This window comes from Pholis gunnellus, assembly GCF_910591455.1.
Source record: "Pholis gunnellus genome assembly, chromosome: 5".
NCBI classification, from domain to species: domain Eukaryota; kingdom Metazoa; phylum Chordata; class Actinopteri; order Perciformes; family Pholidae; genus Pholis; species Pholis gunnellus.
Window position 1 is genome coordinate 3,094,376 of NC_136531.1, and position 27,575 is coordinate 3,121,950.

General features: G+C 41.9%; 1 protein-coding gene across 1 annotated transcript; it reads left to right on the forward strand.

Moving 5' to 3' along the window:
- myom2a (myomesin 2a) lies at nucleotides 1-27,043 on the forward strand. Its single transcript, XM_079158876.1, has 34 exons — nucleotides 1-113; nucleotides 1,002-1,160; nucleotides 3,270-3,362; nucleotides 4,165-4,303; nucleotides 4,687-4,841; nucleotides 5,190-5,282; nucleotides 6,897-6,985; nucleotides 7,346-7,384; nucleotides 7,947-8,111; nucleotides 8,324-8,485; nucleotides 8,710-8,851; nucleotides 9,538-9,749; nucleotides 14,021-14,195; nucleotides 14,355-14,476; nucleotides 15,677-15,864; nucleotides 15,968-16,094; nucleotides 16,530-16,708; nucleotides 16,986-17,100; nucleotides 18,247-18,406; nucleotides 19,010-19,116; nucleotides 19,208-19,252; nucleotides 19,353-19,489; nucleotides 19,989-20,133; nucleotides 21,004-21,063; nucleotides 21,176-21,243; nucleotides 21,364-21,477; nucleotides 21,886-21,973; nucleotides 22,515-22,553; nucleotides 22,766-22,871; nucleotides 23,182-23,345; nucleotides 23,640-23,676; nucleotides 23,770-23,792; nucleotides 24,161-24,216; nucleotides 25,570-27,043. The coding sequence occupies exons 2-34, from the start codon at nucleotides 1,024-1,026 to the stop codon at nucleotides 26,107-26,109; spliced, it is 4,221 nt and encodes a 1,406-aa protein (XP_079015002.1). The 5' UTR covers nucleotides 1-113; nucleotides 1,002-1,023; the 3' UTR covers nucleotides 26,110-27,043.
- The last annotated feature ends 532 nt before the right edge of the window (nucleotides 27,044-27,575 follow it).

Below are 27,575 nucleotides of genomic sequence, written 5' to 3' on the forward strand. Positions count from 1 at the left end.
GGGGAACAGCATTCCTCCAGTGAGAGGGGAATATTTTTGTTGCCATCAGCAAGTGCTTCCCAAGCGGCATCAGGCTGTTCTTCCACCGCTTTGCGCTCTTTTAATCTCTCGGGGTAAGTCACTTTTTCTTCATTTTGATTTCACCAGCGGGCTCATTTTTACCGGAGAAATTACATTTTGAAAAGTTCAGAGTAGGATAAAGGAAGTTATCGATAAGTGAAATGTGTGGATCTAATAAATGTCTGTAGATTATCTGTCACCCTGTGAGAAACGGCAGCAGTCTGTTGAACCTCCCTGAGCTCTACTTCCTGACATACCAGGCCATTAAGAGGTGGCTGACCCCTCTTTTCCCAAGTTGTGTTCGCTTAAAATTAATGTTCTTGTGTTGAAATAATTGTTACACAGAATGGAAACATAATTAGTGCTGAAGTTTGGATTCGACAGCTGGTTTAGTTAACTAGTCTTGTTTGATTTAAAGGAGCCTGTATACAGTGGGGACCGGTCTCATTTCCTGCACGGTGGTTTTTTAATTAAGAAGTGAGATAAATGTTTCCTTCATTTCTCCAATCATGGAACAGGCACAGACTGCTGCAAGCTATTCATAGCTGAGCCGTGTGAGGTAGTAAGGTGGAACATCTGACGTGCTGAGCTCTGGTGTATGTTTGAGCTGTCCTCACGCCTCCTAAATGTTGGACCCGTCTTTCTCTGAGATACATATGCTCATATGATATTTACGTATTCTTTGCATTTCAGTGTGAGCTACGGTTATTTGTTACGTGTGATATGAATGTAAATGATTACACTGGAGAGCTCTCTGTTATCTGTATCTGTTGTAAATGTAAAGACATGTCTACACTTCTAACAATGTTGGATCACAGAGACGTCCTGAAAGGCTGCGGTGACGGTAACGTTCCAGGGACAGACTTGTTTTTCTGTCCCCGGCTAACACATGTTTGGTCTCCCCCTCCTCCCCCCTCCTCCCCCCTGGTGCTCGTGCCCAGGTCTCCTTGAAGTGTTCCCGTCATGGCTTCCAAAGTCACACCGTGGTATAAGAAGAAGCATGTGAGCCATGTCAAAACTGATTATGCCTATCATCACACTAAATGTCTGCGCACCAATCAGCAGACAGCAGTGAGGTTTGGGCAGCAGACAGCAGTGAGGTAATGGAGGTGGAAGCTCTTGCTGCTGCTTTGGCCCCGGGCAGAGATAACAATGCGTACTGCCGCCGCAAGCTGGCTGGTGGTCTTTCGTATTCCTGCTGCATACGTGTCCGCTTCATAGCTGGCTGTCCGTTTGTCCTCGGGCGCCGTATTTAAAGGTGCATTTTAATACACAAATCCCCCGATGAACAAATACTGAGATTGAACTCGCGTTGATTCATTCAATCGAGCTCAACAGTTGGACTCAACGATGCTTCATCCCTTTTTGTTTTGTTGGGTTTACATCTTCACAGACTAGATTGTTTACCTGTTCACTATTATTTTAAGAATCTAAAAGTCTTTTGTCAAAATGTATATTTAACTACGCCAAATATTGGTAACCTTTCATGTATGTAGCATATATAGTTATACCTGTTAAATACATGTAGTGTGTTTTGTAATTACTATTTGTCCACAAAGATGGCAGCTTCAAATGATTGTAAATCTCAAATATAGTAAAAGCTGAATTAGGGGTATAAGAGCTATGTATTGGCAAGAAACTGACAATTTCCACAGCTACATGAATAACAATCTTATTATTAGAATTAAAGATTCACATCTTACATTTGCATCCTAATCTTTTAAGTGGGCGCTTAGGCCATGCACTGTATTAGAGTTTAGAAATATTGAAATAATTCAAAATGAATTTAAGAGCAGCAGATACAAGAACTTCTTCTAGTAACATGTGGGAGCACCAATTAACGACTGTGATGTCAAAAACAGTTTGCTAGTGTTTTTTAGGTTTTTTGATGGAACATTTTCTGTGGCACACGTGTTTATCTGGTCTAGAAACACTGATTTTCTTGCAGCATAACTGGTTGAAAACACATTCAGCATTGTTTGGCCCATGACTCCTGACATTTATCCATATATGGCCCAGAATGTAAACCTTTTTCTCCGTGGGGTCCCAAAGCTCTGCAGTCCCGGGACAGGACTACAGATACTGCTAGCGCTGCTGATGCTCTGCAGCTTTTGGCTGCGTTTAATACTCAGGAAATAAGCGACGTGTGTGTATTTTACTAGATTGCTGTCGAACGCTTTTCAAAAGCTTTTGCACCCCACCTGGCTCTCAGTGTAGCGCTGCTACACAACACGCTGATCTTGATACACAAGTCGAAAGGCTGCGCTAGCTTTGTGGCCGCTAGGTGAGGAGGGCGCAACATGAAACTACTAGCCAAGTCCGCATCTCCGGGTCATCTTGTTTAAAGACGCCATGTTGTCATGTGGCCCCCCCCCCATCTCATGTCGGGGTCCCCATCCCCTGAACCCGACCCACATCTGGGGCCAGTGGTCAGAGCTGTAGATACTGATATCAGTGCTCAGCAAGTTTTTCTTACCAAGTTTACCATGAGAGAAATTTGAGAGAAATTTGAGAGAAATTTGAGAGAAATTTGAAAAGAAAAAGAAACACTGAGTGCTGTGATTAGTGGTATTTTCTGTCAATTTGATCAAATAAATGTTTCCTTTACACGGTTTTGGATGACATCTTTGTCCGTGCCCCTGGTCAAATTCTCGTCATGTGTATCCGACGCTGATCACAATCAACCTTTTCACCATAGATCTGTCTGCGGTCCGGTAAAAGTGCACAGTGAATGAGGAGGTGGCAGCAAGTCCGTAGGTCATAAAGGGGAATTCTTTAAAATATAACTTTAAAATGTTGCTATTCTGAGCAAAGGTTGAGTTTTAAGTTGGGCATGATTAACATAATTGTGTTGTCTTTGTAGAGTTTTTCCAAAGGGTACTTTATCGATAGTATAGGATTGTATTATTTTGGCAATGAAAAGGAGAGAAATTGGTGGAGGGATGAATCAAGTATAGTCTCGTAGTTCTTTTTAGGATCATCACCATATTCTGTCAATCCACATCAAGACAATAAAAACACAATATTACAGACCAGGAGGCTTTCATGTGCGAGCATCTGCCACTATTTTGTACTAATTTTCACCTCAGTTGGATCTTGGCGCCACCACCTGCTTCTGCAAAACTAAAACCTGAAAGTCCACTACGGTGGAATGTTCCTTTAATGTCTGTTTTATAACGATGGACCCCCCCCCCCCCCCCTGCCGACAGGAAATCAAGCTCCTCCTCAGTGAGCCAGGTGAAGGCCCAGGCCACAGAGGCTATGGACGAACTAACCTACACCATACCGGTGTTCCGGCAGAGGTGAGTCCCCATCGGCTGCTGTCATATGTCAGGCTATTTTAGGTGTAAAGTAATACTGAACTACAGTCTCTACTAGCTGGCCACAGAACAAGATGGCACATTAAGTTACTAAATGAACATCATGCTGTGTTGAAGAAGAATTGAAACTAGAGATTGAGACCATAAACTCACGTTTACAATGTTTACTGAGGTAATAAATCAAGAGAGAAGTAGAGTCATTTTCTCATAGACTTCTATACAACCAGAGGAGTCGCCCCCTGGTGGACATTAGAAAGAATGCAGCCTGGTGTGAAGCAGCCTACAGTATTTTTCTGGTCTCTGCTAGCATTGCGAGTAAACGGTTGCGATGGCCGAACAAACAAGGAAAAGAGCAAAGACTTCAGATCTCTGGGAAGTGAGATCCAAAAACACACTTATCGCCAGAGATACCGCCAAAAAACCCAAACCGAGATCTTTGAATATGTGTTTATACGGAGCCGTTGAGCTCATATCAGTCTATGAGAGCATCAGCTGTTCATCTACAGATGAACTGTGTTCTTCCATTCATGCCTCCAAGTTTAGTTACTACTTTACTTTTTAATTGTGAGATGGAAACATGGAGATTAAGTCAAAGGGATTGACATGAATTATTTAATTGCTCATAAAAGACAAATGTCATTATTTGAGAAAAGTTCCAAGTTTATAAAAGTTTGCTCAAAGAAAAATGTCTCAGGACTTGTTTTGTACATCACATGATTTAATCACATGCGTGTTGTCGGTTCTTAGATTAGTCGTGGGCTCAATTTAAGTTGTGTGTCGGTAGGACTGCTGAGCAGGAGACGGAGGAGTACCAGCGAGTGAGCACGCACGTTGAGAAAGGACTGACTGTTATTCAGGATGAGCTCCACAGGATGAGGATGGCCACCAAGGCCCGAGTGGAGAGTCTCGCTATCCAGAGAGAGGTAAGCAGCTCGCAGGTTTTATTAATGTGTTGTGTTATTCATACTGTATATGGAACCAAATCACAACATGAAGTACCATTACATGCTAACCTGCCTGGTTTTATAAACTAAGTTATCATAGCTCATGTTTAAGAACAGTGAAATACACAGAAATCAAATCATTTCATAATTATTTATTGAAGGTTTTATATATCGCACATATGCAGACGACACTCAACTGTACATTTACGTTGAACACACCACCCGGTCTTAATGACAGTAGTGTGATGTGATAGAGCATAACTGCTGATGACGACAACATGTGGGCACAGAAGGGTTTTACAACGATGTCTTCTTTTCAGTGAGCTGTATGCATTCTCTCGATGCTACTTTACTCCCTCCAGGTTCGAGAAATGATGTACAGGAGGGTGGATTCGTTGGAGGAAATCCCGAGGATGCCGGACTTCCTGGTGGCCCTGCGGCCTCACACCGTGTGGGAGAAGACTCCCGTCAAGCTGTTCTGCACCGTGCAGGGAACCCCGAGACCCGTCGTCAAATGGTCAGAATATATGCTAGATATATATACGTAAAAGCACATTTAAAGTAGCTGCTATTTGAGCTTACAGCATCCTTTTGTTTGAGCTTACAGCAATCAAACAAAAGTCACAATTAACTGGATTAACTCTTCATGACGGTTCTTCGTTTGTATGTTTTCCTCACTTTTGTAGAGCCCTTTAATCAAAAATGTCCAGCACACCTTCCCAGTTGTCATCACCTTGTAAATATCCTATTTAAGTGCACATTTCTGTGTATTGTCGTATGGACCATCAGAGACTCATGCGTCCCCATAAACATGCTGGTTTGACCGGTTCAGAATGAGAGCTGACAGCTGCTGGTCTCTCTGCAGGTATAAGGGAGGAGTGATCGTCGACCCACTGAGCGCCCCCGGGAAGTACAAGATCGACAACAAGTATGGAGTCCACGGTTTGATCATCAGCAGGTACGCCCCCCCAAACCCCAAACACTCTGCTGACAACACACTTTGGTCTGAAGAGTTTCCAAGAACATAAAAGTATTGAGGAGGATGTCGACTTCCTCCACATTAAGATAAGAGAGCCACTACAGGAACTATTGAAGTTATATTTATAACTCAAGGAGTTTCACATAACAGAGTTTAAAAAGACACCGGTAAAAAGAATACATAGATAAGAATAAGTTAAAAACAAGAATAAAGTATTAAAAAAGAAGAATAAAAGATTTAAAACAAAAAGTTTATAAAGAAGAATATGAGTATCAAATTTAAAAAAAGAGAGTTTAAGAGTAAAAAAATCACTTTCTTCTATTATCTTTTCTGCCTGGATAAAATGGAGAGAGAGGGAGAGAAGGAGAGAGGGAGAGAGGGAGAGAGGGAGAGAGGGAGAGAGGGAGGACTGTCAGATTGAGGGGGACGGCCGGCTGTTTGTCATCTTCAAGACTCCTCAGCTGTTCGTGTCGAAGTGCTGACCTCTGCGTCATTTGAACCACAAATTCCTCCCACTGCTCTCTCTCTCTCTCTCTCTCTCTCTCTCCCTCTCTCTCTCTCTCCCTCCCTCCCTCTCTCCCTCTCTCTCTCTTTCACTGTGAGAACATCTCCGGTCCTCCGTCGTTCCACATTGGAACTTTATGTCCCTGACTTTGTAAAAGTTAAGAACTTAGTCATTCAGAGCCCCGAGTGAAACGCTCTATAAGTGAAACGCTCTATAAGAAGAAGAGCTCAGACTCGGAGGATGGATCGTCTTTTAAAATAGTCCAGTCCGGGTGTGTGTGTGTGTGTGTGTGGGGGGGGGGGGGGGGGTCACATTTCTTCCTTCTATTCTCACCCGCCACACCAGACTCCTGCCGTCGGTACACCTTCTTTTACCAGCGCTCTCTCCCCGGCATGTGAGATCATTTGTCAAAAGAAGGCCGTCCATGATGTAATCACACATCATGGACCTGAGGAGTTTACTGCTGTTCTTGAAGAGCCACGGTGGTGTTGCTGAGGAAAGAGGGTTCAGAGCTGCAAAATCAATCCCTCAAAGGTCCCATGTTGTAGAAAGAACTGACTTCCATGTCTTCTTTGATTATAAAGCAGGTCTAGGTGCTACATAAATACTGTGAAAGTCTCAACACGCTCAATCCACTGAGAAAAGCTCTCAGTCTGTATTCAGTGTCTTTAAATGAGCTCTCTTAAAGAGACAGGCGCAAAATCTGAGCGTTTCAGGCAGCGGGTGAATACAAGTATATTCAGACAGACCGTACGAGAAAAATAAAGTGTTTTTTGAACATTGAAACACGTGAACATGTTCTGGAAGAATTCCAAATTACATGTATGAACCTTGAAATGAGCATGATATGTGTCCTTTAAATACATCATTATTATAGACTAATACAAGATACTCAAGTAGACTTCATTCAAAGACAAGGCATGATGATACAAACCGTCCACAGTTTAATTAATATACATTAAGTTTCAAAATGTAAAAAATCTAATTCAAAACATTGAATATACTGACATTTATGAAATTTTAGACATTTATGGAAAGTGTAAATCTGTGGATATAACATGATGCTTCCATGCTGTCTGGTCCTGTAGGTGTGCTGTGAGTGATACTGCTGAGTACAGCGCTGTGGCCACCAACCCACATGGCGTAGCTACCAGCAAGGCTACCGTCATTGTGAAGAGTAAGTCATCCTCATGTCCTGGCTCTGTACCATTTTATTATTATTATTATTATTATTATTATCAGTATTATTATCATTAATATTATTATTATTATTATTATTATTATTATCATTAATATTATTATTATTATTATTATTATTATTATTATTATTATTATTATTATTATTATTATCAGTATTATTATTATTATTATTGAAATTATTATTTTAGCATTTTTTCATATTATTTCATTTCATTTTATTTCTGTATACACACACATATATATATATATATATATATATATATATATTATTTTTTATGTAGTACCATTATTCACCTTCGTGTTTCTCTTTTTATTCATGATTTTCTCTCCTTCACAGGACCAGCACCATCCGGGGAGTCCTGCCTGCTTGGTTTAGGTGAGGGGAGAGTGGAGGAGGAGGGAGAGAGGAGGAGAGAGAGAGTGGAGGAGAGAGAGAGGATGAGGGAGAGAGGAGGAGACAGAGAGAGAGAGGAAAGAGAGAGGAGGAGAGAGAGAGGAGAGAGAGAGGAGGAGAGAGGAGGAGGAGAGAGAGTGGAGGAAAGAGAGGAGGAGAGAGAGTGGAGGACTGTGGAGGAGAGAGAGGAGGAGGGAGAGCGTTGTACTGCATGTGTCTGTGGTCAAATGAAGTTCATAACTATCTTCACCATTAAAAGAACCAGTTAGTGATTTAAAAGATGCTGAAACACCAGATGTTACAATTGGACGAGGAGCATCGTGGTGCATCTCCTCATTCAATGTTAAATCAAATATTGATTATTTTTCTACTATGAGAAGATATTTCCTTCAACACATCTCTGGTGTTTCATCTCACATCTCACATAACGTCCAGCTTTGAAGACACTATATCTTAAATCTTAAACAGAACAGAACCGTGTTTCAATGAATGTGCTGTGAAACGTGAACGACTTATTAACCGTGAAGTGTCGCTTCCTGCTCAGTGCCCCATCTGACGGAGCTCCATGCCAGTAAGCTGGAGGTCAGCCTGCTCGATCGCTTCTCGGTGAGCTTCGGCGTGGAGGGCGGCGCCATCAGCCTGGTGTGCACGATGGTGGTCGTCCCCGACCTCCCCAACCTACCCCCCCTCGCCCAGTGGTTCAGAGACGGTAAAACATTCATTCATTCATTCATTCATTCATTCAGGGATAGAGTTGCTGCCTTGCTCCAGCACATTCTATCCTGATTTTATTCAATTTAATTCAACAAAATCTTGCTCTATATCCTTTATTATTACTATTTAATTCACCTTTAATCGTTACTTTAATGTATCTATTTGTCTTTTTCCTTCACCGTGTTTTGCCGCCTCGCCTGCGAACAGATAAACTGCTGGCACCAGGTCACCTGGCGGAGATGTCGGCGGGCGGAGGCGTGGCCCGCCTGACGCTGCCTCACCTGGCCAAGGACGACGAGGGCCTCTACACCCTCCGCATCTTCACCAAGGACGGCACCGCCGAGCACAGCGCCTACCTGTTCGTCTCAGGTGGGTTCATTTCTCTACACAATGTATCACTGAGATCTGCTGGATTACTTTAAGACAAGACATAATAAAATAGAATTATAAGCTCTAATAACAGTAGTAGCAGTAAAATATCATGACATAATAAATGGAAATAAAATCAAATACGATCAAATAAATGTCCTGTCCTCCATCATCCCTCCCTCTTCCCTTCCCTACCGTGTGTCCTTATTTCCTTGCTCCCTTAGATGCCGCCCCCTCTGTGGCCGGGGCCCCCGGTGCACCGATGAGCGTGAAGGCGTACGACGTCAACGCGGACTACGTCCTGGTCTCCTGGAAACCCCCCAACACCGTCAACGAGGCGGCGATCACCGGATACTTTGTGGACCGGTCAGTCTGCGTTTCTATTTTTACTGACACACTAACACACGAATACAGTCAAATTAAACCACATTAATATCATACTGTCATCATGCTGTCATCTATATGTCTTTCACTCTTACTTTGACATTTAACAGACTTAACGATTGATCAGTTGAAGTGATGAATCACGCTTTACTGGGTGGTTTCGTCTTCTATTGAAGTGGCCAAAGAAGAACGCGGTTTTGCAGCTTTAAATCAATAACATTGAAGCTTAAAGGGGCAAATAGAAAACGTGCTGAGTCTGCAACTTGATACGCATTTTGGGACTTTTTCAGACCAGCAGGGAAAGAGGACGAAAGTTTTTTTTTACAAGTGCATAACAATAAAATGAATAAAAATATAAAAATATGTATCTCTTTAAATATAAAAAGAGCTGTACAGTTTTTAAAACGAACGTACAATGTGTTAAAATAATAATTGTATATATAGATTTTTATTTTGTAGTAATAATTGATGATGATGTGTGATTTTACCCTAAATGTACACTATACTATACTCTGAAAAACTGTGATTTGCGGTCACTCTCGATCCTTTAAACAGTCACAAGTAGAAAAAAACAAACTTCAGTATATTTACTCATTTTCTGACAGAACAATGAGATCATTTCTTTTGCCGGTGACGTCATTACGCGGATGATTTCTCTCTCTCTGTAGGTGTGAAGCCGGCAGCGACACCTGGGTCCAGTGCAACGACGCCCCGGTGAAGGTTTGTAAATACCCGGCGCACGGCCTGAAGGAGGGCCGCTCCTACCACTTCCGGGTCAGAGCCGTGAACAGCGCCGGCATCAGCAGGTCGTCCCGCAAGTCGGACAAAGTGACCGCCCTCGACGCCGCCGAGAGCGAGAGGCTGCAAGGTACAGAGGGAGGTAAATAAACGACACACGAGGCCCGGCGCGTCGCCACTGTTTCCTAACGGCTCTGTTGTTTCCTGCGACAGTGATTAAAATCGAAGGGAAATACGACATAGTGATCAAGGACGATGACCTGGAAGGTAGATCACAATAAAGGCCGGTCTGGGTTCACAGGTCGGCTTTTTAATCCTTTTTGAAACCTCTTCCCTGGAATCTCACACAAATACTAACAAGTTGTCTCTTTTCATCAGCACCGTCGCATTTACACGACATTCAGCATTTGAAAAAGGGGAGTCGTACAAAAACAATGCAGGTTAATTTGAGATGAATCCCATCAGCATCCTGAGAGCTGATCACTGAGGCGGGACGTCACTTAAACAAAGATGGTTCCGTCCGTCAATCTTCTTTTATTGCTGAGGGGACACATTATGAACTTTCTAATGAGAGGACACAAACATTTTAGGATTCACTCGAATGTGGCACCTTTAAAACTTCTTTTTTTTGCAGTAATGGGAAAGAACTCAAGAACTCCCCTTTAGTCCAATTCTGAGCTAATTGTACTTTATTGTACTGTATTTTATGTTACTTTATACTTCTACTTCACTACTACTCCAAGCTAAATATTGTACTTTTTACTCCACTTAACTTTAGTTACTTTGCAGATTAAATGTATCATTTTGAATCAACAGATAGATTATGACGTATTATATTATATTATAGGTCAGGATATGATAAACAACACAAGCTACCCAGCAGCTTATAACAACAATACAAACAATAATATAATATGTATAATTCTTCATGATGAGTACTTTCACCTTTTGTTTTGCTGCTGATACTTTGTACTCTTACTTGAGTACAGTTTCTACTCGTATCAGAGTATTTTTACTCTGTAGTATTGTTACTTCATCCTCCACTGAAATTGATTGAGATTAAATCTCGATATCAAGATATCAGCAATTATTTTTCTTTTATCTTATTTATTGCTCAGTTTTATTCGTTTTTCATAGATTTGTGTGATTTATCTCAGAAGGGAAATATGAGCTTTCACTTCGCCGGATTACTTTCGGTCTGTTATGACTGTAGAGTTCCTGAATGACCTCGTCATTGTGTCGTATGTCAGTAAAAACCTTTCTACACTCTGACAGCAGACGAAGCTTCTCTCAAAAGTCAAAAATCAAACCACGAAACTGATACAAAACTAAATGAAACACAAACACACACAACACTGATCTAAATCTGTCGTAAACGAAACATATCGACGCGTCCTTCTCCCCGTCTCCTCCCCGCCTAACTGTTGCCGTCTTTGATTTAACTCCGACTCTTTCCGTTCACACTTTAATTAATCGACTGAAGTGGTTTTGAATTTGTTTGTTTTTTTCCCCAATTAAACCACTTGTTGTGTGTCGAGTATCTCCTTCTGCTCTCTAAAGCAAACCTTTAACACGAAAACTAAAAAGAACGCGTTGGTGTTATTTTGCACATGAGGCTCTTGTAGAAGTCCCACATTTTACTGTAATAATGTCAAACTTTAGCTCCTTTAGTGTTCTGAAGGCACTCCCGTGCTGGTTCTCCTGTCTATAAACTCATGTTCTGTAGTAGAACCCTGACTGTGGAGGAGAACCTCACACACACACACACTTTAAATCATCTGAACTATCCCTTTAATCTCTTTATTTGAGTTAGAAAACGATGCTGCTGTCAACCACCCAAGGATGTAACTCTACATCTTAGAATGAATAATGTGAGACTTCTGCAACAGGTGCCGCTTTATGTACTTTCGGCCTTCAACACCCGTTCAATCCCAACCCCAGGCTACGTAACGATCCCGGGGGAGCCCACCGACGTGCACGCGTCCGAGGTTTTAAAAGCGTACGTGGTGCTGAGCTGGAAGCCTCCGAGCCCTCGCGGACGAGCTCCGCTGTGCTACGTCGTGGAGAAGGTGTGTTCAGCTCTGTACTGTGGTGAAGATCAAGAACACGTTAATAACCTCTTAACCTCACGTTTAAAGTCAACATTTCTATGAAGATGAAAGCACTAAAAACCTCATAATGTGTCACTTGTATTTTTGGGGCTCCGCTTGGTGACGTGGCCGGTAAAATGAATATGAAGGTCACGGATACAATTTCACATTAATCATTGATGATTCATCAATATGCTATGGCGATGATGAGGTCAGTATATCCATGAGCATTGGTAAACACATGTTAGTTCAACCGTTATTTTTCTCATTTATTGAGTTTTTTTCTTCTCTTTTATAGTTTTTATTTCTAATAATTAAATTATTTCTAATTACATTTTCAAGTGAAAATGAACCCTTTTCCTCAGAGTTCATGCTTCACGCTTAGATATCTAATGTTAAGTCCAGGCAAGTTTTAGGAATCCTTTGCTAAACCTGTCAGTATTATTGTTATGCTAAAACACACACACACACACACACACACACACACACACACACACACACGTCATATGAATACTTTACTTGAGCCCCGTTAAGACCAAACGAATCCAAAATTGAGCCCCAACCATGCAACGGCATAAGCCCCCCCCCCCCCCCCCCCCCGAAGCTCCTCATTGTGTTTGTGCTACATTGATGCAGTCCCCCCCCCCCCGACTCTCCCACAGTGCTTAGCAGGCACTGGAGCGTGGCAGCGGATCAACACGGCGGTCAAACTGCACTCCCCCCGTTACCCGGTTTTTGATTTGCAAGACGGGCAGCGGTACCAGTTCCGAGTGTACTCGGTGAACTTGTACGGCTCCAGCGAGGCCTCGGCGCCCTCTGAGCCCGTCCAGAAGGTGGACGAGGACGGTAAGGCCTGCGATCAGTGCACACACACCTTTCATACAAACAGCAGATATGCACACAGGCAAACATTTCAAAAGCAGAGTGAGAGACGATACTTCTGTCTGTTCGATTTATGTATTTTAATACTTCCAATAAGTCACATTAAGTAGAAACCTTTGAATTTCTTTTTAGTGCCCAAAATGATTCCTGCATCTCTCTGTGGAACGGAGAACGGGGTTTTGAGTGAAGGCACATTCATGTTCCTCTTGTGTCAGTACTTTGTTTGATACACGTGCTGCCTCGCGCAGCAGGATTCTACTAAAAGCATCTTATATTTAAGAGAAAAATAACCGACCTCGTAAACTTTTCTCTTATCGAAGAGAAAAACATTTAAAAGAAATCAGAGAGAACCAATTGAATCTGCCCCTCAGCGTCTCCTCATCCGGCCTCTATCGCTCCCAGAATGTCGTACTTTTTTGAGATGGAAGTGCCTCTGAAACAGCCTTTTTGTATTTGTTTACGCACCACAACAGTTTCAGCAAAACATCCTGAACTCCCAAACACACAAACGTTTCTGCAAACAATGCATGAAATCATCTTATTGAGCTTTTTGTTAAAAGAGACTCGCTGTATGTTCCAGGTACGGAGCTCCCGGTCGGTACGTACTTTTTAATTACAACACTGTTTTCACGCTGTTGTAACGTCACACATGAGTTCACTCGTCCACGGTGTGTGTGTGTGTGTGTGTTCTAACCGTGAGTGAAGGGGACCCAGGAACATGTATTCAGTACTCAGGTCTTTGTATTGTGGCCTAGTTAAAATTTAGAACAAGACTTATATTATATATTATATAGATATTGAAGACATCCTCCATGAAACTCGACTCATCTGATGCTGATTTTGTTTTCAGCATGAATTATTTGTTATACACCAAACGCAGTATTTCTAAATAAAAATGCATGTACGCGTTTTTTTTTTTTACATCAAAATGACATTTTAAGAGTCAACGTTTTTCACTGAAGCATCTTGAACCAAAGATAAAGTCCACGCAGTCTCAATCACATCCCTCAGATGGAATCCTCTCTAACTTCACGCTTTTTGTTTTTGTCACCGGATCTTTAAAACAAACCACACGTGTTTGTGTTGAACCCAGAACCCAAAACTCACTGTGCTCCGCCTGTGCTCATGATGGCGGCTTCACGGTTCACTGACACAACCGTTTGCATGTTTTATATAAGCGGCAGTCATTGAGTGACCTGCTGTGAGTTGTTCCTGTTCTGTGATGGAGCGTATTGGATGTGGAACCGGAACGTTGCTTCCAGAAAGCGTAGCTGGTCGGGTGATGAACTCCTGCGGTTGTCTGAATCATCCTGATGTGTTGATGTATCTTCATAGACGTTCACGGATCCTTTTACTTTAGAGGTCCAATGTTTTCTTAACGTCTACATCATAATTATTGTGTCATCACTAGTATTAATTGATTATTTCTCCCCCTGAACAGGCGTCCCCTCTGCTCCCGGTCAGGTTGCTGTCACCAGAAACACCAAGACGTCTGTGTTCGTGCAGTGGCAGCCTCCCAAAACTCTGAAGAACCTCATGGGGTACTACATCGACGGCCGCGTCGTCGGATCCAAGGACTGGTTCCCCTGTAACCACAAGCCCTTCAAACACTGCAGGTGACTCAATTCTATAGAGCTTCATCTGTAAAGTCCAATATCACAAAGCACAAGCTCAGAGCGATAGATGTCATGTGTCCAGCTGATGTTACTATGAGGCACTGAAGAGCATCGTGACAGTGAAGGAAACTAGAATGTGTGTGTGTGTGTGTGTCTCAGGTTCGTGGTCCACGGTCTGATCCCAGGAGAGAGCTACACGTTCCGCGTCCAAGCCGTCAACGTCTTCGGCCTCAGCGACGAGTCTCAGGAGTCGTCTCCCATCGCCGTGGAGCCTGCGCTCGGTAAGAGCAGCCTCGCGTTCATCATACACTCATGTTTATATGCAGCGGCCTTTGACTTTAAACAAAGCGCTTTAAAATGAGCGAATCGGTGAAGATGTAGCTGAAAACGAGAGAGGCGACGACGAGTTCACCGCAGAGTTAGAAACGTGATCGAATGTTATCTTCGTCTCATTATTCTGTCCAGGCAGAGGGGAGGAATACGGTACGTACTGAATAGCTGATTTACTCCCACCTGACTGACCCACTTTGTCCACTTTCACTTTGCATCATGTGCTCTAATCACAGAACTGCACATGTTCAATGTCACAGAAGTAACAACGTGCGTTGATCCTTAAAAACACGTTTATTGTATCAAACGACTGAACAGCGATTCAGCTGAACACTTTCTGCTCGATGTGTTTTTTTGCTCACAGTTCACAGACGTAACACGTCCATGTCTATAACACATGCTTATGATGTGTTATAGTCTGCTTATAACACTGTATAAGTATAGTTGTAACCACTCTTACATATTCATAATGCTTTATAACAATAATCATAACACATTATAACGTTATTTTATAATGATTTAAAAGTATCATAATATTAATTCTTCATAATTGATGGTCACTTCCTGACTTTTCTTTTTAAAAGGATCATAGTGTCTTATAATTCACATAGTTATAATACATAATATTACATTCATGATGCATTGTAATGTGATTATAAGTCATTCTAAGTAATCATCGTTTACTTTAAGTCAAAATAATTTTCCGTGTTCTTGCACAGATTTCATATCGCTTTAGTTTTTTCTTATTGTTTTTGTTTAAAAGCAAACAATGACCACTCAGAGTAGCTTATGATCACATAATAACAATGATTATAATCTATCACAGCGATGGAAATGTTAAAAACTATGATCCTTGCAACAACAATAAAACATCTGAGAGACAAGCAATTATGAAGTATTATGATACTTGACCGTGTAAGTCATTATAAAATGGTTAATAATGTGTTATGATTATTGTTATAAAGCATAAATATGCGTGCTCGTATCTAAGAGGACAGAGTGCTATAAACAGATTATAATATGTTTATAATACATCACGGACACTTTTACTCTCACGTTACAGTGAAATAATGAAACACGGATGTGTTTTCTCATGTGTATCTCTGTATTAAATATCTCATATTAAACACGAAACATTACACGTGATTCAGCGACTCCCAGCGCTCCCTTCGGCATCACCATGGTGAGCTGCGACGGCTCCTCCATGACTCTGGCCTGGAGGCGTCCCAAACACTGCGGCGGCTCCAAGATCAACGCTTACTACATCGACAAGAGGAACGCCGACACGCTGGTGTGGAAGGAGGTGAACCTGGCGGCCGTCACGGAGAGGATCTGCACCGTGAGTGGCGCCAATCTGACACTAAATTCCATTCAAATAAATTAAACAGTAAAGAAACACTAATATGTTCTTACTTCCTTCCTTCCTTCCTTTCTTCCTTCAGGTTGACAACCTGACGGAGGGGATCTTCTACGAGTTTAAGATCCAGGCCGCTAACATGGCCGGTGTCGGCGTGCCGTCGGCTCCCAGCGCCCCGATCAAGTGTGAAGCTTGGACCATGGAAGAGCCAGGTGGGAGATCCATCACTTGCCTCTCAAACAATATATATAACGCTGACTCACTGTTCTTGTAGTTACCTGGTTCCTGTGTCTTTAAAGTGTCGGTAAGAAAGAAAGAAAAATACACCAGAGCGACTCTCCAACAAGTAGGACAAGTAGGACGTTGAGGGCTTTTTTTCAAGTCAATCCAAAGATCCAGAAACGTATTAAGTTAAATGTGAGAAAAGTCAGCTTTAACTCAACCATATTATTTTTCATTCATAAACCAGAGTATGTTAGTACAGTATGGAATTCATTATTGATCTAATGTGCATTTCTGTAACAACATTTTGATGAAGAAAATCCCCTAAATGTTTAACCAGCAGCTCTGACCACAATATGCAGCGACAGACGTCTTTCCTCTTCGGTTCTGCTCACGTTTTTGTTATTTCATTGTCCGTCCTCCAGGCCCGGCCTTCGACCTGAGCTTCAGCGAGGTCAGAGGTCAGTCCCTGGTCCTCCTGTGGAAGGCTCCGGTCTACACCGGAGCCGCTGCCGTCACTGGCTATTTGGTGGACATGGCCAAGAAGGGCTCGTCGGAGTTTGTTACTCAGAATCAGGAGGCCGTGAGCCAACGTTACCTGCAGGTAGGAGACCCGGCGGTCCAACCGGAGACAATGCTGCGACTCACAGTTACTGTTATAACCTCTTAATGACAAACATAAGTTTATACGTTTTTATAATGAGACTTTTTTTGCAACATTGCACTGAAAATAGTGAGACCTAGCTTTTAAAAAGCCGATCCGTAGCTACAGCTTCTCCTCTGATCGCCCTCGTTTCACCGGCTGATGTCGAGAGACGTTTTGAATGTGTTGAAAACTTCCACGTAAGGCCTGTAAAGGTGTTTCCGTGGTTTTCCTGCAGGTGACTGGTCTGGAGGAAGGAGAAACCTACGTGTTCAGAGTTCGTGCCGTCAGTGCAAAAGGTGTCGGGAAACCTTCCCAGTTGTCTGAGCCCGTCTGTGCCAAAGCTCTTCCAGGTAACAACAACACGTCGCTACGACGCGTGCTAACACGTCGAGGAATGTGTCGTATTTGTACTTTACGTCACTACAGCTCAACAAACACATACAGCTTTCTTACATATATCAATATAACTGCCACTTAATAATAAAGACTTAATAATGTTAAATTACTCATAGAAATTCACTTATGATTCATCTTTTAAACATGAAGGCCGGTGAGCATTTCGCCGTCCTGATTCATGGTTATTACACAGAATCTGTTTTCATTTGTAACCTTAAAACAGAAGGGAAGGCTCAGAACTGAGCGTTATTATAACATGGTAATTATCAATTCTGACCTCCATGAATGTTCATGTAGTATCCTTTAATAATGTCACCTGTATTACCTCATTATTGTCAGGTTATTAACCCATTATTGTCACCATGTTACCGTTTGATATCCATTTTTAGCATTTAGCAGCAGGTTACTATATTGTTAAAATATTAAAGTTGTGTTGCCGTCTTTAAATGTGGGTCCGCATTATTACTCTTTAGGCCCTTTTTACATAAATCTCAGTCTGATATTCCCCAGACACACTTAGTGTTATTACAAAGCTATTACCTGGTTATTACTTCGTTATTACCTCTTTATTATCGAGCTATTACCAAGTTATTACCAAGCTTTTAATGTAAAGTGCTACCCAAACAGGTGTTGATTAAATATTTGCAAATCATTGACCGAAAAATGCAGAAACCACAGTTTTAGTTTTGGACTGACATCCCTCCTAAAAGATGTCAAAATATATTAAGAAAGCAGTAAGACAAGAAGTGTTAATTACTACTTTATTACACACCTTGTAAAGTAAACTCCTATGTAATACCTGGTTATGTTGCGTCAGTATTTGGACTTCAAATAAATAACTGGACTGAATCTTAAATGTGTTCAGAAAATATTTTCTTAGAAAAACTTTAAAAAAGTTTTTGCAATTGTTGATACATTGGGCCATTTGTTTGCACAGTACTTGTACTAGTATACTTGATTTGTATACGCAGTATTTCTAAAGGAATAATATTAAAATCCTGTATCTTGACTCAACTGAGGTGCAAAGAAATACCCAAATCACCTCACAATACGTTCTAGCGGAGTGTAATACTTATAGATATATAAAAACATGTTCACAGGCACTCAGGAGATCGTGGCCGGCGTGGACGAGGTGACCGGAGACGTCTTCCTGTCTCTGGAGGCCTGCGAGATCTGCGCGACGTCCAAGTTCATGTGGTCGAAGAACTACAAAGCCATCGGCGACTGCCCCAGGGTCGCCGTCACCGCCAAGGGCAGAACGTAAGCTCGCCCGTCATCCTCGACCCGTCACGGAGAGGAGCTCGGGTCGTTTTATTTCTTTGTTCCCAGTAAAGAATGAAACAGTTTACTGCACAGAGAGACTCACAAACACGGCAGACGGTCTGGTCTCCGTCTGCTCAATTTGCAGAATAAAAAGTGTGTTTTGTGGAGAACTTTGTAATTGGTCACTATAGAAAAAAAGAGACAAAGTTCTAGTTGTGTTTAGTTTGAAAGCAGTTATATATTTTGAATTACTGTATTATTGGAAACGTTATTCTCTATATAAAGTACTTGTACTTTATCTGAGTATTAATCATATTTTGCTACTTTATACTTCTACTTCACCACATCTCAGAAGGATATTTTATACTCAAGTACATTTTTTGACAAACAAACTTTGGATATAATATGTTGTGAGTATGCGTTACACTTACCTGCTGTAAGAAATCACTGCAAACATGTTGAAATTATGTTTTTTTGGGACGGGTGTTTAATTATAACACGCAAGTGAAAACAACAGCGGCTTCTCAAACAGTTTCCCCAGTTTTCTTCTTGATGATTTGACCTTAATGGAGAATAACAGTCGCCGTGTTTGTCTCTCAGCTCCAGACTGACCTTCACCAACCCGGACAAAGACGATCTGGGCAGATACTCTGCGGTCGTCACCGACACAGAAGGAGTCTCCTCCAGCCACACGCTGACCGAGGACGGTACGTCTTTCAGTCCGTCTCGTTAGGCTTTTCTTGTTGTTGTTGTTGTTTGTTTGCGGCTCATGTTTGCTGTCTTGAATCCATTCTGCAGCCCTGAACACGATGCTGGAGCTCAGCTATGCCATCAGACATCCCGGTGAGTATTACACACCAGCAGCACACATCCTGTATTCATTATTATCAGCGCCGCTTCCTAAGCATCCTGACCTTTGTGTGTGTCGTTTGTTTCTGCGCAGTCGTTCCTCTGAAGCACGGCCTGAACTACGAGATTCTGGAGAAGGGTCACGTCCGCTTCTGGGCGCAGGCCGTCAAACTGTCCTCCTCTGTGTCCTACAGGTTCATCGTCAACGACAAGGAGGTCAAGACTGGGGAGGTAACGCTTCTTCTACAGTCATACTGACTACGTTTCAAAGTTAGCGATGCACTTAGAGGGATAGTTCAGATGTTTAGAGGCGTGTGTGTGTCTGAGGTTCTTCTCCACAGTCAGGGTTCTACGACAGTAGATGAGTTTATAGAGACGGACGGGAGAAAGCGCTGTTTGTAGGCATGAGAAAGCAGTTAAATACAGTAAATATAGCTTAAACATCGTGCTGGTTCTCCTGTCTGTTTATAAACTCATCTACTGTAGAACCCTGACTGTGGAGAAGAACCTCACACACACACACCTCTAAACATCTGAACTATTTAATTTGATAGTCCCACTTTTACTTCGTAAATTATAATTCCAGCTGTTTATTCTGTGCATTAAATATATATACTGTATGTTGTACGTCTCAGACTTGAGGCTGTAACAGAGATTGATGAATATCAGACGTAAAGATGAGTTCTTGGTTTATTTGTAGATATAATTATTGTCCTTGTTTTCCTCTCAGGGCGTCAAGATCAGCCACGACGTGGCCTCGGGAGTCATCCAGATGACGGTGGATCTTTTCACCAGAGCCAACGAGGGAACCTACACGCTCCAGATCCACGACGGCAAGGCCAAGACCCAGAGCTCCCTGGTCCTGGTGGGAGACGGTGAGGCTCCCTCCACCCTCACACATCACTCACACGAACTGATTCACTTTCGCACAATCTCACGTACGAGATAAACATCATATCACAACGTGAGTTCATGGTTTATGTGGAATTATTCACTTTTTTGACATTTTACTTTGTGTCAAACTGGATTTAAATGTGAATATGAATTAATATATATAAATATATACATTCTAGCACACATTCTAGTTTTCCTTTACAGACTGTTGTCAGCCTGCAGTACACTACTATATGAGCTGTTGTAGTGACAGAGAAATACATCATTTTCAGAGGTTTTTCAATCTGAGAAAAATAGAAAAATCTTTGATCAGAGAATGAAAACAGTCACATTGAAAGATTTGTCATATTGGCTCACAGTTGCATCATCAAAATATTATATCAGCTGTTTGTTTTTCAGTCTTCGTCTGACATATTTGTGGTGGAAAAGTACTGCGCTCAAGTATAACTTTCATAAAAGTAGTATTTTCACTCTATGCTGCTTTATACTCCGAGTCCGCTACATTTATCTGACAGTCTTATTCACACACAAAATAGATGCTTCGTTTATAAAATATGAGTAATTACAGAATAATTGTTATAGATTAAACTACCCAACAGTATTGAAGGTAGTTCAGATTATCTTCATTACACAATATGTTATAACACTCACATTGACAGGAGTCACTCTCATACTTTTGATACTTTAGGTACATTTTGCTGCTGATACTTTTATACTTCTACTTCAGTTTGATTGCAAGACTTTTACTTGTATAATTTTACTAAAGTACAAGATCTGAGTACTTCGTCCACCACTGAACATTCTCCCCGTGTATCGATCGTGACTCGTGTTTTGTGTTTTTTCTGTTTCAGCGTTCAAAGTTGCTCTGAAGGAGGCCGAGTTTCAGAGGAAAGAGCACATCAGGAAGCAAGGTAGCGACACTAACGGAAGCTCTATCGTAGCACAAGCTGCTAGTCGGAGTTAATTGTGTTTCTAAGACATTCGTCATTTCCTCATTTAAATGATCCCACTTCTTCATTTCAGGTCCACATTTCTCTGAGTATCTGTACTTCACTGTCACTGAGGATTGCACCGTCATGCTCGCCTGCAAGGTCAACATTCACATCAACCATCTCTGAACAATCTTCCTCATCGCTTCTTTTTCTCTCACTAAAACTAATCCTTGTGTGTGTGTGTGTGTGTGTGTGTGTGTGTGTTTGTGTGTTTGTTAGGTGGCCAATGTGAAGAAGGAGACGTCCTTCAACTGGTACAAAGAGGAGGATGAGATTGTTCCAGAAACTCCTCCCAATGTCGTGTCCGGAGCCTGCGCTCTCCCCATCCATCTGGTAACTACTGCAGCATCCACACCAAAGTATTCATTCTCACTATATATGTATGTGTATATATATATATATATGTATATATGTATACATATGTATACACCGTGTCCTGGGGTTGTAAAAATGTTTTGGCTAAAGCTTTAACTCGTTTGTTCACCTGAAATAGTTTGAAATATAAACAATATAAACAACAGATGAACCCATGAAATTAAATAGAAAATGTAAAATACCTGATTACACCATCAGCTGTCTCAGTAATGACTCTGTTTAGAAAGCTTCATTATAATCAGATAACCACACTGTCATGTGTTTTATTCATCAAGGTTTATATTTATATTTAGTTTTTTTAAATAAACGGATATTATTTTGTATGTTGCTGCTGCTCGTTGAAACTATAATAATGTTGTTTCTCAGTTTTCTAGGAAGGATCAGGGCGTCTTCAAGGCCGTGCTCAGTGACCCCAGAGGAAAGGACACGTCTCTGTTTGACATTTCAGGCAAAGGTAATATTATTAATATTAATAATAATAATAATGATCTTGATTTGATTGACACCTTTCATACAATACATGCAGTTTAAAGTGCTTTACATTTAACAAATCATTAAGAAAAAGATGAAGTGCTTTGTGTTGCAGAGAAAGCAAACTATTTAAAAGATCAACTAAAAAAAGACATTTAACATTTAAAGGCATAAAGAGAGTTCATTTTACAAAGTGTGGCACCTGTTTCTGAGAAAACCCACTACTTTTTATTATTTCTCGTCTAACTTTTCCTTTTTCTCTTTATTGTGGTTCATCATTTGAACTTTATTCATCCATAAATTAGAATATCTCCTCCGCTCGGTGGCTTTGTTTTGTGTGTGAGCCGGTGGACGTGTTGCACAACGTGACTGTTTTATTCGTTATTGACAATCGATAAAAAGACAAAAGGTCATTTAAAAACAGCGCGTGGGTCTAAATGTGAAGGATGTGAGAAGCAATGTTGTTCAGTGCTGTTTTAATATATTACAATATAACGTGTTTTGTGTCTGTCTTTGATTTTCAGTGTTTGACGACATCATCAACGCCCTCGCCCAGAACGCCGGTGAGTTTGATGAGCTGATAAAAACATCGTCTCAGTCTTTGTTCCCTTGTGTTCTTCACTTGTGTTCTTCACTTGTGTTCTTCACTTGTGTTCTTCACTTGTGTTCTTCACTGCAAACGTGACCGTATTTAACCGAGCAGCCATTCCCCGGCATCGACTGCTGAACGTAAATACAGATAGTCTGCTAACAGTTTCGGCTGCTTGTCTTTCAGGTGCGTCGGCCTCTGAGCTGGTGCTGCAGTGTACACCAGAGGGCATCAGGCTGCAGTGCTACATGAACTACTACACAGAGGAGATGAAGACTGTCTGGAAACACAAGTACAGTTTAATTCAATATACATGACTCCACACATCACAAGTGTACCGGAGTGGAGCTGTGTAACAATGTTTTGCCGGCTGCCGAGCTCTGTTTTATGCCAAATATCAGTACAGTGATATTTTGCAACCAGAGTCTGGTACAAAAACACAGAATATCTCTGTGAATAAAACTAGCTTTCATGTACAAAAACACATTACTACAAATATACATCGCCATGCATGTCTGTTGCACTGCAGACGTTTCAGTGTTTGCTCTCACGTCACGAGTGTTGAGAAGTGACTCCTGTGACTTGTGGTGAAAACCCTGCAGGGAGAGTAAGATCGCCTCCTCTGAGAAGATGAGGATCGGGGGCACAACGGAGATGGCCTGGATGCAGATCCGTGATCCGTCCGACAAGGAGAAGGGTAGCTACACCATCGAGATCTCAGACGGCGTGCAGACCCACGCCAGAACCTTCGACCTCTCCGGACAAGGTAAAGAAATATCTGTAACATGTACCGTTGAAGGGTGTTTTTATTTTGTAAGAAATCTTTGCTTTTTTATTTTAATTTTGTTTTACTTTGTAGCCATTAGTTTTAATTTCTATATTTATTTTGTAAATAAATATATATTTTATTTATTTTATTTATTTATTTTATTTATTTATTTTATTTATTTTATTTATTTTATTTATTTTATTTATTTTATTATTTCCTGACTTTTGAGTTCCTGTAAAACCTTTGGTGGCTTTGAAAAGTAAAGTCCTGAGCTCATTTCTTTTGTTGCAGCGTACACTGATGCTTATGAAGAGTACCTGAGACTTAAGTGAGTTATTTGACTGAAAGGTAGTTTGTGAACATGCATCTTTAAATTGTGTCCAAATTATTTTAATCATATTTATGTTCTTTTATCTTTTAGGGCAGCTGCATTTGCTGAGAAGAGTGAGTATATCATTATTTATTAAGCCGACACTGTTAGTGAGAGATCATTTATTCCATCAGACGCATTAGCTTTTCATTTAAGGGACGTATTTGGTATTTCTTTCCTGATCTTCATGGATCACGTCATGATGTTTTTAAAGACATTCTGAGCATTTTTCAGATCCGCCTCGCAGACGAGTTATTTGCTTTTAAAGCAGAATGAATGTTAAAGTTCAAAGAGTTTTTACATTTGCTCCTCTTCTGAACATCTCCACCTTGTTTACACTGAGACAGGTACACAATGCAAACAGGGAGATGTTCTCCACTAAAGTAGAGTTTTACTTCTTTGTTGGTACAGAAGTAACACGCATGTTGTTGTCTCTCCTCAGACCGTGGCAGAGTGATGGGTGGTCTGCCTGACGTGGTCACTATCATGGAAGACAAGGTGAGGATGTTAAACACGTTGATACAAATCAACACAGCGTTAATATGTAACATGACGGCGTCATACATTATATTTTGGGGGTTTTGTTTACGTCATTACAAGCAGCTGGTAGCATTCCTGTAGAAAAGAGCTCTGTGGGTCGTCTGTGGGTCGTCTGTGGGTCTTGGGTCGTCTGTGGGTTGTGGGTCGTCTGTGGGTCATCTGTGGGTCGTCTGTGGGTTGTGGGTCGTCTGTGGGTCGTCTGTGGGTCGTGGGTCATCTGTGGGTCGTCTGTGGGTCGTCTGTGGGTCGTCTGTGGGTCGTCTGTGGGTTGTGGGTCGTCTGTGGGTCGTCTGTGGGTCGTCTGTGGGTCATCTGTGGGTCGTCTGTGGGTCGTCTGTGGGTCGTCTGTGGGTTGTGGGTTGTCTGTGGGTCGTCTGTGGGTCGTGGGTCGTCTGTGGGTCGTCACCAGCTCTTGTTCTGGTGTCCAGCCATGCAGCTACTTTAGGTTCTATGTGATCGAGTCAGTACAATGGAGGTGGATGGGATTTTGTTTAATAATTAGTATACAGCGGTAAACAGCAGTGACTCTTTCCAGAAACAGTGTGACTGTTTTCATATTGGAACTTTTTTGTAACATAAAAACTCAAGGTCCTCTTACTAGCTTTTTCCAGAGCTTTAAACCACTTCACAGATCTTCATCAACAGTTTGCTCGGCTGTTACGGAGAAGAATCGACTACAAACTCAGTAGCTTTTATGATTTCATGCACAGCATGTAGGCATAAAAAACAAGCAACTAAATTTACCTTGAAAATAGAAAATCCCAGCTCGATGTCCGCTTACTAGCTTGTTCCAGATCAAACTGCGATTATTTTATTTTCATATTTATTTAGGATTTAAAGTCTCAAAGACATGAAACATATCCAGTAATTCACAATAAAAAGCAAAGATTTGAAAAATCTTACGACCCCTTGGGGCGCCGTTCCCCGTGTTGGGAACCAGAGTTCTAGGTTCTAGTGTTTTTTTTTTATTGTTTAGTTTAACTGGCCCTTTAATTGACCCTTCACTAAGTCCCACCCCTCGAATGCAGACTGGCCAATCAGAGCTTCGTCCAGCTCCAACAAGGGTCCGAGAACTGTCCGGCTCGGCTCCATAAATCCATCAGTGGTTTCAGATTTCCTTCACTAGATGATATTCATTCAGTGAGTTGGTGACAGTGTGGGCTCCATGGTAACGTAGCTCTGACAGCTTGACGGACTAGCAGCCGGGGGGGGGCGGGGCTTAACCGAGGGTGAATTGTTTTTGGTACAACACTTAAACAAACCTGCATTTTGGATACATTTTGACTTGAGTTGACTCTTGTCCCCCTTCAGTCTCTGAGCCTGACCTGCACCGTGTGGGGCGAGCCGACCCCGGAGGTCTCCTGGTTCAAGAACGAGCAGGAAGTCGCCAACAACGAGCACACCAGGGTCATGTTCGAGGGCGGCAAGTTCGCCAGCCTCGTGATCAACAAGGTCTCCCCCGACGACTCCGGCAAGTACAGCATCAACGTACGGAACAAGTACGGCGGCGAGTTCGTCGAGATCACCGTCAGCGTCTACAGGCTGGGCGAGAAGTTACCCGAGCCCAAACTGGGACAGCCCAAAATGGCTGCAGCCACGCCCGCAACCACGCCTGTACCGCCAAAGACCCCAGCCCCGCCCTCCAAGACCCCCACCCCGACCCCTTCTAAGTCCCAGACCCCAGTGTCCATGAAGAGCCCAACTCCAGCCTCCACCCCGGTCCCCAAATCTCCCACCCCGACCCCGAAGTCTCCACCCCCGAAGTCTCCGACTCCGACTCCATCTCGCGGCATCAAGTCGCCCACCCCACCCAGCAGATTCATGAAGTCTCCGACCCCACCGAGGAAGTAAACGATGGCGGTGACGTCTAAAGGGAGGGTGATGGTTTGATTTAGAGCATGAGTGTGAAACCAGGAGGCGTTAAGGTTTATGTAGATGTAGTCACTGTTAAAAGTCCCACTTTGTGAACTTCTGGTCGACCACTTGCAAAGGTTTTCTGCGTTCTAGTTGCAGGATAATTATAGAGATACGAAAAGAGAGACTTAACGTTCAGTAGATTTCATTCAACTGGCCGCTGTGCTTTTGACACAGTCGGGGGGGAAAGAGGCGCAAAAAACGAAGAAAAAAAGCCAAAAAGAAAAGCAGGGTAGATTTTTTTTTTTAGGTTTTAAAAGCTGCACCTTCCACTTTGCAACGTTAGTGGAACGCCTGTTAAAGAAAATGTTTGTGGATGTTAAAGGATAATTCCTGTTATTGCACAATTTCATTCTTATCAGTGACATCAGTGACGGAGTCAGACGGTCAGACAGGTTGTACACAAACTGTCCTTTCTGGTTCCACTTTCACCAAACCTACTTATCGTAGTGATGTGCACAAAGTTTCTTGTACAAAGAGGGATTATCACCGACATGTCAGGCGTGATGACTTCTGATTCTGTCGTGATGTCACAGTGTTCCCAGATGTGAGCAGGTTTTACGATGCCCAAAACTCTGGATATAAGATCAAAGTTGTCATAAACAGGAAGTAGCGTTTAGAGTGGATGACCAGGGCGCTGGGGTCATGTTGTACCATCATGTACATCAGCACCAGATACCAGATTATTGTTTTTATGTTTTCCTCATCAACCACCTTTGTCCCTGGTAGCTTTCATCAGTTGGAATAAAAACAGATTCACTTCCTGCCCTGGTCTCTGTGCCGGAGAGGTCTGTCTGTGATGTGACATGTTGTGTGTGCCCCCCCCCCCCCAATGCTTTGTGATAGCAATAAACTCTCAACCTCCTTCTGATGTCTTTGTGGTTCATCTCTTCTCTTTATTCATTTTAATTCAATGTTTTTTTCTTCTTTCCTTCAATAATAACTATTTTAACAGATATAAATACAGCACCTTTAAAAACAGAAAGCGAAGCAATAAAAACAACAAATCTCAACAGCGAGGCCCAACGAAGCGAGACAAACCGAGATAAGAGTTCAACACTGATAAAACCATAGATTAGAAAATCAATCAATCAATACAATATTACAAACTTAAGAAATAAAACAATAATGATCAAATAAAGCAGTAAGGCCGTAAAAAGACGACCTCACATAAAGTCTGTAAAAATGTGTCCTAACAAGTGATTTAAACGAGATTGCAGGTCGAAGCCGTTTTCATGATTCAAACTTCCATTTAGTCGTTGAACTGGAGCCTCTGCAGTCTAGTCAGTGGTGAGATTAAAGAGCTTTAAACTGATTCTGGACTCATATTTCTATTGTGAAGTGTGAAGAAGAGCTTTGCTAAAGCGACACGTTGCCTGGTAATCCCGGCTTGTTTATTCGAA

Bases quoted from the DNA above. Each gene is read 5' to 3' on its own strand.
- myom2a (XM_079158876.1), top strand. From the start codon at position 1,024: ATGGCTTCCAAAGTCACACCGTGGTATAAGAAGAAGCATGTGAGCCAT. The intron at 8,852-9,537 runs GTCAGTCTGCGT...CTCTCTCTGTAG, and splicing joins ACCGGATACTTTGTGGACCG to GTGTGAAGCCGGCAGCGACA. The intron at 21,244-21,363 runs GTCAACATTCAC...TGTGTTTGTTAG, and splicing joins CCGTCATGCTCGCCTGCAAG to GTGGCCAATGTGAAGAAGGA.